The sequence below is a fragment of the Pongo pygmaeus genome, chromosome 10, assembly GCF_028885625.2.
Source record: "Pongo pygmaeus isolate AG05252 chromosome 10, NHGRI_mPonPyg2-v2.0_pri, whole genome shotgun sequence".
Taxonomy (NCBI): domain Eukaryota; kingdom Metazoa; phylum Chordata; class Mammalia; order Primates; family Hominidae; genus Pongo; species Pongo pygmaeus.
Window position 1 is genome coordinate 11519782 of NC_072383.2, and position 14363 is coordinate 11534144.

At 38.0% G+C, this 14363-nt stretch overlaps 1 protein-coding gene across 10 annotated transcripts in view; it reads left to right on the forward strand.

The window, feature by feature from the left end:
* The first annotated feature begins 3539 nt into the window (after positions 1–3539).
* Positions 3540–14363, forward strand: part of SMIM10L1 (small integral membrane protein 10 like 1) — a 278859-nt gene continuing 268035 nt past the window's right edge. For all 10 annotated transcript variants that reach the window (XR_008493063.2, XM_054445346.2, XM_063672424.1 and 7 more), the window contains exon 1: positions 3540–4365. Coding sequence is in view for 9 of the 10 variants with exons in the window: in XM_054445346.2 (XP_054301321.1) it covers positions 4171–4365 (195 nt within the window). In the remaining variant the exon portion in view is untranslated. The remainder of the gene's footprint in view (positions 4366–14363) is intronic.

The window sequence follows — 14363 nt, forward strand, 5'->3', positions numbered from 1 at the left end:
CCACCTAAATAATACGGGATAATCTCCCATCTCAAGATGCATACCAATAATCACATTTGCAAAGTCTCCATGCCATATAATGTAACATATTAACTAGTTCCAAAGATTAAGTCATAGACATCTTTGGGAAAGCCATTATTCTGCCTCCTATACCGTGTACCATAAAGGAACTTTCCTAGGTTTCCTGTCTGTCCTCAACCTTTCCAGTAAGCATTCAGTAGAAGCCCAAGGGCAAAAGCTGGCAATTACAGATCACTCCTGTGTCTGGGGCTCCCAGGTATTCTAAACTGTCACATTAAACTACACTCAACCTTTGTAAGAATTTGTTAAAATTTCAGCCATTTTCTTGCTACCTACCGAAATGCCAGAGAACTCTTCTGGAGTTCTGCCACAGATGAAACAATTCATGTCTCCTATTTGGAAAGGCTTGTAATTTTTTTTTTTTTTTTTTTTTTTTTTTGATATGGAGTCTCGCTCTGTCACCCAGGCTGGAGTGCAGTGGCCCCATCTTGGCTCACTGCAAGCTCCGCCTCCCGGATTCACACCATTCTCCTGCCTCAGCCTCCCGAGTAGCTGGGACTACAGGCGCCCACCACCACGCACAGCTAATTTTTTGTATTTTTAGTAGAGACGGGGTTTCACCATGTTAGCCAGGATGGTCTAGATCTCCTGACCTCGTGATCCACCCACCTCGGCCTCCCAAAGTGCTAAAATTCAGTTTACCTGCTCACCTTATCACTTCAGTTCTAACAAGCTCAAAATAAATTATGACTTTGTAGCCTACCTAGTTTACTCTCTTTGCTAGAGCAGAAGCAACATTCTCTTTTGGTCTACTACTGACTAAAAGGAAGTAGAATTCTCAAGCTGGTTTTCAAAATGCATGCATAAATGCATGCTATATCATATTCTTCCACATGCATGCTTTACAAATGTCTCAATTAAAAAATAGATTCATGTATAGGTGATTTTTCATGCAACCTCTCTGGCCTTGTAATGAAGAATAATAATCTGACAATTATTAAGTGTGTTTCATTGTCTAAAAGAGAGGTTGGAGGGGAGAAAAAGAAAAGTCTTGCTTGAAATATGGAAATAAGGGTATATGTTTAGCTCTGAGTATGTTCTGGTGAGAATTAAAATGATGTCAAACTATATGTACATATTAAAGCCATAGCAAAAAAAAAAAAGGAAGGAAGGAAGAGAAAGAAACAAAGAAAAGGAAGGAAGGAAGGAAGGAAGGAAGGAAGGAAGGAAGGAAGAAAGAAAAGAAAGAAAGAAAAGAAAAGAAAAGAAAAGAAAAAAGAGTTTTTATGTGGGCTTCTACTTGATTTTATTTTTTCCTAATACAAAAAACAGTTTTCGTCAAGGCTTTCAAGGAGCCAAGGTTTCCCATCATATCAAGAATATAATCTTCCACAGCATTATCAATGAGGTCTGATTCAGCTTGCTCTTCCCAAGAATCAGAATCAGAGTGATCAGAAAGGCAGAAGGCTGCTACTATCTGCAAAAGCATCATGCCCAGCAGGCTGTTTACCATAAAGTGAATCAAATCTGCTATAAAAGCTGAAAAACACTACATGATAAAAAGAAAATAAGAAAGATTACAGACTTCAAAATCATTTATTTCCCAATGGAATGTTAATAAACCAAGGACTCCATCAGAATCATAATATTCACATAATTAATTCTACACTTTATCCAGAGGAAAAATGGCTGAGAAAAATTAGCTATCTTGAACCGCCCCCACCTCCAAAAATTATCAGGCAGATAGCAAACCAGAGGGTTGAGTACTGATCAGTGTCCAAAAGGAAACCGTACTTTTTTTCTAGTTTGGCATTAGCACAAGTAATGGTGTGGTGTGAACATAAGTATAAAAATATTAAGCAGTATTAAACACAGCTGATAAATTCTGGAGCTGGCTAACTTGATGAAAAGTCAGTTAAAGGAATCCTCCAATGCCTAAGCCAGTCAATGCAGTTAATCTGTACAATCAAGCCATTTCCAATCATGAATTTTCTAATTTGTACAATCAAGCCATTTCCAATCATGAATATTCTAATCATGAATTCTCCTAATATCACCCTCAGCAAAAGAAGTGTGGATTAGGCACTCAAATCTAAACATCAAGGGCAGATAAAAACTACAACCACCTAAATTATTGCTCCTATCCCACTCTCAGGTGGAAAGAAGGAAATCTTTTTTCAGCTCTAGAGCATTAAGGAGTAGGATTTGGAGCTTTGTGATTGTTCTTTGCCTATTCCCGTCCCATTGGAATAGGACCTCAATCTGGTCATGTTATCAGTGGGTGGCTGCTATTTTCCCCACGGTCTCAGGGTGGAAGATAAAAGTTTTCATGGAGTTACCCAGAAATGGAGCAAGTAGGGCGTAAAGGGTGGCACAAAAGAGGAATAGAAGAGAGAATGAGTCCACATGGCTTTACATATTTGGAAATGAAAAATCCAGGAAAGTAATGACTCCTGTGACCCTGAATGGCTCTACATATTAGTCTTTTAGTTTTCAAAGGGAGTAAATTATATTTGTGAACTGAAACTATATATCTTCTCCCAGTTCTCAGAATTGATCATTTATTTTACATTGCTCTTCAGTCTCTATACCAGTATTTTAGAAGCTATCATAAGTAATTCCTCTAAGTGCTATCTCGCTGGAGTGGTATTGGTGCAGCAAAGTAGCAAAAGAATACTAGCTGGGAACACAAAATTAATTTTTACAAATTTCTCAATGGCATGTTATTTCTACCAGTCATATCATCGGTACACTATATAGAAACAGAGGTACTCTAGGGTACCGTACCTGTGCTCTGAATAGCTGCTAGACATGCAGTGCACGGTGCAATGTATGGTATCTGAACAACGCTTTTCAGAACAAGACTGTAACCTTAACGTCATGATCAGAAATCACACATTTGAATAATCCATGAATGAAGATGGTGTGCGCGATTAAAAAATACAGTGCTTTCTAGTTAAAATGGGAGATAAGTGAAGGTAATGAAATGTGCATCATTTAAATAACAAAAGTATTGTGGCTATTGGAGATTCACTGTGCTGTTACTCTAACGGTATTAAGAGTTTGGAAGTACAGGCCGGGCGCGGTGGCTGACGCCTGTAATCCCAGCACTTTAGGAGGCTGAGGCGGGCAGATCACGAGGTCAGGAGATCGAGACCATCCTGGCTAACATGGTGAAACCCTGTCTCTACTAAAAAATACAAAAAATTAGCCGGGCATGGTGGCGGGCGCCTGTAGTCCCAGCTACTCAGGAGGCTGAGGCAGGAGAATGGCGTGAACCCGAAAGGCGCAGCTTGCAGTGAGCCGAGATCGCGCCACTGCACTCCAGCCTGGGCGACAAAGTGAGACTCCATGTCAAAAAAAAAAGTTTGGAAGTACATAGTATTCCAGCCCCTGGAGCCTAGCCACAGGTTTCACAGATGCATCTCCATGCAGAAATGGCTGAAGCTTCCATAGCTAATCTGAACTTTTTAAGGGTTTACATGGATGGGAATATGATTTTGTATGTATGTCCTTATGTATATACGCGTGTGTGTCCACTAGTTTTTTGCTTGAATGTTTATCATTTCTGTCACTTGCAATTTGAATATTCCTAATAAGTAGAAAAATCCAAAGACTAAGATTGTGATCCTTTATGTCTATGGTATATTATGAATACAGAGACCTCGCGCCTTTATTGGCGTAGGAATCATCTTGCCCTAATATTAATGTTATGAAATCAAAAGGGTAAGACTCCTAACATCCCACATAACACAGCAGACAAACTAAAGTTTTAATCTGGCTTTGGCCCTTACAAATTTTGTGCCCTACAGCAAGTTACATCTCGCTTAGCTTTTTTCATTTTAAAGTGGAACTATCTGCATGGATGTTCGTACATGCTATATAACACATCCTATTCCAGAGCTACCTACCATCAGTTGAGCTCGAAATGGTAAATGCCACAGCGAGCAGCAGACAGGAAGGGGCGGAGCGCCAGCGGCGCCTGGGGCTACGCGCCGCACTGGACGGAGCGGCGGCGGAGGCAAGCTTGAGTGTGAGCCGCAGGGCCGGTTTGCTCACCGTCCCGCCGGTCCCAGCCGTCGCTAGGGGGTCCGCGGGCCCTGCGGCAACCCTCGCTACAGACGCTGGGCGGGCGGCGACACCTGGCCCATGGCCCCCACGGCGGCTCCGTCTTCCTTGGCCGTCAGGGCCTCAAGCCCCGCCGCGGCCCCCACCTCGTACGGCGTCTTCTGCAAGGGGCTGTCCCGCACCCTGCTCGCCTTCTTCGAGCTGGCCTGGCAGCTGCGCATGAACTTCCCGTACTTCTACGTCGCGGGCTCGGTGATCCTCAACATCCGATTGCAGGTACACTTTTAGAGCCATGACTAAGCTAACGGCCTCAGGGGCCAGCATGATGGCCGACTCCCAGGGTCCGTTGCGGCGCGGCGGAGCTGCGAATGGCGAGCCCCACAGTCTCGCGAGAGTGCTCAGGCGCTCTTCGTGGCTGCCGTCTTAGCTACCAGCGGAGCTCCTCTAGGGGACGGCCAGGAACCCACAATCCCTAGAAAGAGAAAATACGCGATTCCGGAAACAGAACTGCAGTTAAGACCCTCGAAAAGATCTAAGAAAGTGTGCATCCTAAAACACGTGACGAATTTCAGAATGTGACAAAGCGCAGAGGGTGCATTATTTCAAAACAAAACAGACGGCTAAAATTTTCAGGAAAAAGAAAATCAGTAAACCGGGAATACTGGGACTGGATTGTAAGCAAGATTTGAATGAATAAGAAGCTGAAGGTATTAAGGCTGTGATATAGAAGGTACATACTTCTTCATCCCACAAGAGAAAACAATAATAATCAGAAACTTTAAGTGAAAAAAAGCAAAACTGTGCAGGAAAAGCATCCTCCAAGTACCAGACATAGAATGCTGCAAGCTTTTGAACTAATGGCGAGAGTGTAAGAAAATGGGCTCTATTTCAGTGCTTCTCTGGCAGGACGTGGATCAAGACTTGGAACCGCAGAAAAGGAAATCCCATAGTAGCACAAAGCTTGGCTGTTCACTGAATAACGTTTAAATAATCGTAAAATACAAATGTCGTTTATGGTTTTTATTGTTTAAGGGCATAATTATACAAAGTGGAGTGCAAATGTTATTTACCATGTTTTAAAAATACAGCCGGAAATACAAGTGGGAATGTTGAAGGAGGGCGGGGGAAGTAAATGGAATGGTGGTTATGTCCTTATAAAGTGGGAACTTGAAAGGTACTGTCTGTTGTTGAGTAGGGAAAGACATTTTTATTACTTACAGGGTAGCCATAAAGTTTCTAAAACGGTAATATATTAAAGAGGGAGAGTGGTAGGGGAGAACAGTATGAAGTCAACAGGAAATGCCTAAAGATGGAGAGCTCAGGTAGAATATTTCAAAAAATAAAAACTGAGAGAGTACTTGGTGTATTTGAATACAGCCTAGAGAGCCTACGTTTTCCAAAGAGTGTGGGGATAAATTAGTGATCGCATACTTTTCAAAATTAAGAAAACAGAACATGTAATTTTGAACCCTGAGAAAAATAAAAATTTTAAAACTACACTGTATACAGTGTATACCTCAACTGTGAATAATACTAGTCATGTAAAGTCAGCCATAATTATGTAAATACTGAATACTGATTTTGCAACAAATGATTCTATAACACTGGGAGGATGGGAAAGAAGAGAGATGTGTGTGTGTAATGGTTGTGAGCCAATCAAGATCTGATATAGAAAAATGCAGAAAAAGTAGTATACACATTTTTTTAGATAAAAAACTATAATAATAAATCACTAAGAGTGGTAAAGTTTTAAATCAAGATCTGATATAGAAAAGTGCAGAAAAAGTAGTATACACATTTTTTTCAGGAAAAAATTAACTAATAAACCACTAAGAGGGGTAAAGTTTTAAACTAGTTGCCGTGTTCTATATTCCACTCATTGTGTCCGGCAAACAGTGTTCTATGGCTTTAAATAGTAAGCATCTTGCTCCCTCCAACACCATGTCTGGCCTTGGGTAATTGTTCTTTCTAGTCTTTATTCTTTGTCTCCAGCCAAACTCCATTTGGGCACATTCTCCTATAGCCTTTTCTACCTGAAGATACTCTGTGTTTTAAAGCTAAGCTTAGATGGTGCTTTTTCCATTAAATTTTTCCTCGATTCCACTGACCATATAGGAGCTCACTTCTTTTAATCCATAAGGCCATTTTCATAGGTTGCCTTATTTTTCCCTAATCGTGCATCAACTGTTTTATATAACCAAGTCGAGTTTCCTAGAATGCAATAAGCCAAAACATTTTAGTCTAAAATACCAGAAGTGTAGTTTAATCAATGAAATAGTAATACCAAGGGATTTAGAATGGTGGACATCACTCTTTCCCAGAGCACTGATGTCCCAATTTGTTACACAAAAGACTGTCTAGTCTTAATCCTGAAATGGTGACAGAGTAGGATGCTCCATTTGGGTGACTACGTGAACATATTCCTACAACTTTTTTCCTCACATCAGTCATTTGTTAAACTGAAGATGATGAAACAGACTTTGTATTTATTACATCCTCCAACATAATTGGCAGCTCTGTGAGGGAAGACACTATATCCTATTCAATTTTACACCCTGTAGTAACAGTATGTGTGTGTACTGTATGTATACATATATATATACATACACATATATAAATGTAAGTAGTAACTATATATGTATATATGTGTAGTTACTACTTGCTATATATGTATACAGTATATAAGTATATATGTATAGTTACTACTTACATACTATATATGCATAAAGTTACAGCTTACATTTACCTCCTAATATATGTGTGTTATATATGTATATATATATTAGGAGTTAAATGTATTAGGAGGTAAATGTAAGCTCTGTGGTTTATCATTTATTCACAATTGCTCTTAATTCTTGAGGTATAGTTTGCCTCCTACATGATGCAATTCAGTGAAATTCCCAGGAGACAAAACAAGATTTTGACCTGAATAAACCACTTATTGTTGTAATTCACAAGTGAGTTTATTCTTTCTGGCACACTTCCAGGTAATATCCATTAGGCTAAGGATTTTGTTTGTTCACTGTTCTATCCCCAAGCCTGGAGCATTGCCCAGTGCAGAATAGCTAATAAATATTGTTGAATGAATGGATAGATGAATGGCAATTTGGTTGGTATGCTCTACATAGTCAGCAGTCAATAAAGGAAACAGATACATTTGTCCCTGATAATAAGATGATTCACTTTATTGCCCATAAATTGGGCTTTTTCAGACCATCATGCACGTTGATTGATCCAGAGATCCCTCAAGCATGAAAAAGCAGAGATATAGGTGGTATAATTATTATCAATAAAGATAAAAAGAAATGTAGCTGGCAAAAAAAAATGGGAAACGATGTGTTAAAGCTTATTTTAACTATAAAAAGAAAACAGTGAACATAGCAACATATGTAACGTAAGGGATAGGGGAAAAGTTTTTTTTCTTTTAATTCTGGGTAAAAATACATGTGATGACTTGACAAATAGCATATCATTACCATCAGCATCATTTTTAAAATACATTGAGTTTTTAATACCAGGAACTATGAAAAATTATTTATATACATGAGCTCCGTAATTCTCACATATACCCTGTGAGGAAAACATTTTTATCATTTTTCAGAGAAGCAAACCGGGATTTAGAGAGGTTAAGTAAATTCCTAAGGTCATGATAACCAACCAGACCTCAAATGAATCTCCAATAATTCCTAAAGATATATTTCATAAGGAGTTCAATTTTCTTAAATGTGTAGATAATTACAAATAATTATGTTTCTCAAATTTCTGGACAGAAATATTACCTGGGTAATGGTTTTTTTTTAACGTAACTACTGAGGGTCTTTCATACTAAAATATAAATATTTAACATGATTTGATATGTAAGTTCAAGTATTTTTTACTCTCTGCAGCCTTAAACCTATTGGCTTATTTTATTAGAGGGTGGTGGGATTGAGGGGTATGGGAGCAAAGGGAGAAAGAGGAAAGAACATTGTCCTCAGGATGGAAGGGAAACACTTTCCTTCGCTACCCAGAGTAGAGATCAGACAATCTTAGATTTTGAAGCCATGTCTCTTCCTGTCCTGAGGATCCCTAACTAAATTTTGTTAGAAAATTTTGCAGTTTGCTTTTAATCGGAGATCTTTCTGGCAGGACATCAATAGCTTTTGATAGAGTCAGGAAGAAAATAAAGTTAAATGTAGAAGCATAAAGGGGTAGGATGAAAGTTGAGGAATATAGGGATAAAAGATGAGGGAAAGGAATATCCTAATACTTGGAAGTTTGAGCATGGGAAGTAGTCTAAAGATGACTTGGGAAGTTCCAAGAAAATGGACCAAGGAAAGAACCTCTGCAAGAACTATGAGAATTCCCAACAATTGGGTTGGATTGATTCATATTAGTTTATTACTTGGGTTACCTTGAGTGTGGGAATTCTTGCAGTTTTAACACTTGTACTGTGGTCTGAACGTGCCCCCCAAAAATTAACATATTGGCATTCTAACCCCCAAAGTGATGATCTTAGGAGATGGGGCCTTTGGGAGGTGATCAGGTCATAAAGATGAAACCCTCATGAATGGGATTAGTGCCCTTATAAAGGAGACCCCAAAATAATTCCCTTACCCCTTTTGCCATGTAAGGTTATAGGGAAAAGTCATCTATGAACAAGGAAATGAACCCTCACCAGATATCAAATTTGTGAATGCCTGGATCTTGGACTTCCCAGCTTCTAGAACTGTGAGAAATAAATCTCTGTTGTTTATAAGCACCTATTTTATGGTATTTTTTATAGCAGCCTGAACAAGCTAAACTTAATAGGATTTGCTCAGCAGGATTACCACCAGGTCAAGTCATGAATCTTTTCAAAATTTAAGTAAACCTCCCCCTACCTCTACTCTCCACAAATATAAATTTCAGCAATGCTCTTGGGACAACTAAAAGGCCTGAGGACCTTCCCAAGAGCCTACTACAAATGAAAAGAAACTATGGAAGTCTTAGTAGCTTAATTGCAGGACATCCCTGCCAGTTTCTATCCTGATTAGGGATCTGCAATGAACATTACAAAATCTTCACCATCTTCATAGCTTTCAACACCAAGCATATGGACTTAGCCACTGTAAAATAGTGGCATGCATCAATAAACGATAAAGAGAAATGGAGATCATTCATATTATTAGTGAGGGAAGTTGGGTACAACTTTTCATCAACCAAAAAGAGGGAGAAAAACAGTCACATCGCCAAATAATGAAATATTGTAACTAGAATGTCTTGGCTCTAAGATCATTGGCAGAGAATTAGAGATTATGTTCAGCAGATTAAAAAAAAAAAAAAAAAAACAGCTGTAATCATGCCACTGTACTCCAGCCAGGGCTGCGGAGCAAGACCTTGTCTCAAAAAAAAAAGCCAAAGATACGAGATGTTTAAAGTAAAAAAAGGACTGTTGTTCAAGAGATCATTTTCACTTTTTAATTGGTTTTTGAAAACTGTGAAAGTATCTCAGACTGAAGTCTAAAAGGAAAATAATTAATAGAAGCTTCAAAGTTCAGGGGCCAAGTTATATCTGCATAAAAGGGAAGCTAACTTATTTCCAGAACTGATTCATTTATTAAACATGGGGCTAAGGAATAGAGGTGGCAATATACAAGTCAGGATAATGCCTTTGTCTTCTGAAGCTGCATCTACACTGGTGCCTCTCAAAATAGCTAAAATTGAAAATAGTTTATCTGTCACCTGGGATTTCTTCTACAAATAACCTTCCCAAAAAAATATTGCCTAACATTTTTCTGAATTTATCAAACCAACCATCTCATCAATTTTCTAAATGAAGATTTATTCTTGGCAATCATCTAGCTCAGGGCCTAGGTCTTGCACACAGCATTAAGCAATGTAACAGATGAGTGGACTGGAAGTATGGGTTTTGCAGATGGCCTCCTTGTTTCTGTATTTTAATTAAGGAAGTCTCCAGCTCAAAGGACATGAGATTAAGGGCAGCAGCAAACTATATGAACTATCAGAGATTCCACAGAGACTATCATGCCCTCTGAAATATGTATTGATCCATGCATATTTTCACTAGGATGTTTTCTTTGAGTAAAGCTAAGGACAACATGGCTTGCACACCCAAAATATCTTCTCATCTTAAGTTCTAGGCCTAAGGCAGGGCTCAGGCGTCAGCTGTTTTTGGCATTAGAAACAGGTTATTCAGGTTATTGGCAACTCTTCTATAAATCAACTGTGTGACCAAACTGGGTGGGGGTGCGGGGGCAGGAAACTCAAAAACTCTCATGACATCAAGACTGTAAACTTACTTTAGGGGAAAGCAATTGGCAAAAAAAAAGTCATTTTCTTTTCCCAATTATTTGTGCCCAGGATAGGATACAGTTCTCTCCAGATTGCCTGAAACTAGCTTTGGATGTAAGAGTCGTGGTTTTCTTGGATCGTGGCTTGCATCTCCAACCCAGGCTTTTATTATGGAAAATGATGGTGCAGAGCTTAATCTCAAAATGCCATTGTAATAGGGAGAATGCAATACAGTGGTAGTCACAGTCCCAGACTGTCTCCCAGCCTTCATCGTTTAATAGTCATTTTCTGTGCTTTTATTATCTGGAATAGGTCTCTGCTCCATATGGTTTTATCTCTCCAAGGGTAGTACGTGAGATGTGAAGACTTAATCCTAATGGAGACATTTACTTCTAAGTCCCACTCACTAGAAGCAAGGGTTGTGTATGGTTGTTTAAATTTTTTGAATTTTGATCATTAAAGAAAAGTTTAGGCTGGATGCAGTGGCTCACCCCTGTAATCCCAGCACTTTGGGAGGCCAAGGCAGGCAGGTAATCTGAGGTTGGGAGTTCGAGACCAACCTGACCAAAATGGAGAAACCCTGTCTCTACTAAAAATACAAAAAAATTAGACAGGCATGGTGGCGCATGCCTATAATCCCAGCTACTTGGGAGGCTGAGGCAGGAGAATTGCTTGAACCCAGGAAGCAGAGGTTGCAGTGAGCCAAGATTGCGCCATTGCACTCCAGCCTGGGCAACAAGAGCAAAACTCCCTCTCAAAAAGTAAAGAAGGGAAGGGAAGGGGAGGGGAGAGCGAGGGGAAGGAGTGGCGATGGGGAGGGTCAAGGGGAGGGGAGGGAGGAGAGGGGAGGGAAGGAGAAGGGGAAGGGGAAGGGGAAAGGAATTTAACTTGTTTACTGAAAGTAGTAATTCCAAACCAAATTATCCTCAGTATCTGAACCTAAATATAGCCAGTGTGATTTTAATGTTGCCCTTTCTAAAGCAAGATAATGTCCATGATAATCATTAGGAAATTTATTATACAGTATCTAACAATGAATGGAATTTTAAAAATCTAAATGTCTGTATAGGCCTGGACTGGCCTTAAGATTATATATTATATACATTTTCAGTTACTTTAAATTATTTTATTGTAAAAGTCAACCTAGAACTATACACAAATACAAACATGCCTAAAATTTATGCAAATATGTGACATTCTCTTATAAATTTTCCTTTATGTTCTTATTCCTAGTGAGTTAGTTGGTTGTGTTAGTTTTCTCTGATGTAGCACACTAGTATTCATGGTATGACAAAAATATATCATTACACATGTGCACACACACAGAGATCCTGTGTCAAAGTGTGGTTTTGATCCTATAAAGTAAAAATATGAGCATCATTATGGACATAGGGATAAGTATTCAACTTCTTTTTAGAAATTCAATTGATTTTGCACTTATCCTACAAAGGTAGGATAGGTTGAATTCCTAGCTGGAGTCCTAATGAGAGAATGCTATTTTGTTTTAAAAGTCACATCTATTGTTATGAGATTATATGCTTTCAATATTTTTAGTTCTTAATGTATTTTACTTAATGTTATAAAAATATTCCACCTACCCCAGATTGGAGTAAGTATTAGGTTCTAATGGTATTTAGAACCATTTCCAAATACTACTGTTTTTTTTCCTCATATATGAATGTAATCATATATTTGCCAGCACATATAAAATTAATACATGTTGCATTATATATTTTACATTTATATTAAGTCTCAAATATTTCCTAGTTACTAGCAAATATTAAAATGACAATGATACTTACTTTTTTAAAAAAATTCAGTATTACATTGTCTGACTTTATGAGTAAATTGTTCATTTATAGGCCATTCTAGGGAAATTTTGTGATGCTTAATTATACCTTAAAATAATCTGGGTGAAAAACACATGCTAAAATACATCTTCAATGTGTTCTCATTAATTCCCCTGGAATATAGAAAAATCCAGAAAAGTCTACAAAACTAAGGTTTCACTCTTTTTAGGTGGCACTTAAGATGCCACAGTAGTCCCACAGCAGTCTGTCTCAGCTTGCAGTTTTCCAAAATTAGGACAAATGAGTGGTTTGAAGGAAAAATAATTGATGTTAACAAGGCAAAAAAATTGGCCTTCTATTTCTGCTGTATAAGGAAAATCCAACCTGGTAGTAGGAGAGAAGCAAAGTGAACCAAAAAGAAGAGGAGAAAAGACACCATCATTTCCATTTTCATTTTCATGGCCCTCTTATGGGCCTTCATTCTGAGGTCCCTCAGGCCCATGGTGTTGAGCTGCAAATTCCTGATATGTTTCATCAAGGACAGAATTAAAAGGAGCAGTGAGATCAGGGACAGAAGAAAGGAAATTAAATAGATCAAACTGACAAGAATCCAGAGGTTATAATATAGAATTTTACTTACATCTAAAGACCAAGTTGAGTTTCTTTCATAAGTTGTGTAGCTGTTAATCCACAAGTCACTAAGTCCACCTGTTAATGCAAGGTTGAAAAACAGTAAGAACAAAGACCCCAGTGGGAGTTCAAGTAGCGTTCTGCTAATTCTCCATCTCAGCCAGATGAAGCATGGGTGGGAAAAACTGGCTATTTTAAAAAAGTAGAAAACACTAAGGCAGCAAGCCAGGTAACTAAGTGATTGGTCAGTGCCCAAAAAATATTAATAAATTTTATTAGTTTATTGAAGGCATATAGATGTGGCCATAATGCTGTTACAAATGAATCAAGTAGTATTATCCAAAGTTGACTGATTGTGGAGACAGCCAGGCTGGTGAGGATGCAGTCGGCTAATAAGATCATTTGACTCCTAACCAGTCAATGCAGTTAACTAGTACAATGAACCCATTCCCTAGCATTCAGATTATGAATTCTCCCATCATTACTATCAGAAAGGTATTTCCAATTCCAGGTGGCATTTCTGTAGAAACAAATCCAGAAAGCTAATCCTATGTTTCACTGATACTTTTGCTGTCAAAACTTGCAGAATAATATCCAACTTGATGATTTTCAGATTTATATTTAAAATGTTCAGAGTAACTCAGAATGATCTTCCATTTGATGCCATCTCACTTATCTTCACAAAAGATCTTTCTGTTTTTTTTATATTCATCTCACTAGCAGGCCTGAAATATGTGCAAGAAGATCCAGTCTCACATATCTCAATTAACAAAAAACTGTAACATTATTTTTAATCAGCTACTGACTTACAAATTAAATAGTAAATGTAGTAAATGTGCCCACTCATCATTGGCACTGAGAGCAATTTCCCATGTGTGAGGACATCTAGAAGGGCGAAGTCCGGTATGCAAATATCAAACAGATTTCTTTACACTGATTTGTAATTTTCTCCTCAACTGAAAGTCAATACCATTTGGATTTGAATATCTTAATTTTAAAAGAATTATCTAAAAATAACCTCTATAATATATGTATTATTCATTAGTTTCATTAAATAAACTCCATAATATTTCCAATTCTACTTTAGATGAATTAAGTGTAATAAAAAGAAGCATCCAAAAGCTCACAGGGTAGTGAAAAAAAGCAACATTAAATGTGCTTTTACTACTGAATGTAACCACAGTTTGATCAAAATGGAATTACAACACAGAGGAGGGTGTTATAAAATCTATAGCCAATAACTAACTCTAGTTTCATGAAGATAATGACAGTTGGCTTAGGTCTTGAAGCTTTTAGGATTTCTTAAAGAAATAGACAAAAAGGGAGATGATTTTACACAATTACGTAAAAGCAGATGTAAAGAAACAAAAAGTCTTCCTCTATCTGAGCTATTTTACTGAACTTTTGAGCTTGGTTTCCAATGCCTTCCTGGCTATTTGATTTTGAATAAGCTCTTATCAACTGAAATGAAAAAAAAGTAGTAAAAAACGATGGAAAAATAGCAAAAAATCATAAGAGGGAGAATAGGAGGGAGATTCTCCTTTTCATTAATTCTTCCTTTGGTAAAATTATTTGTCTCAT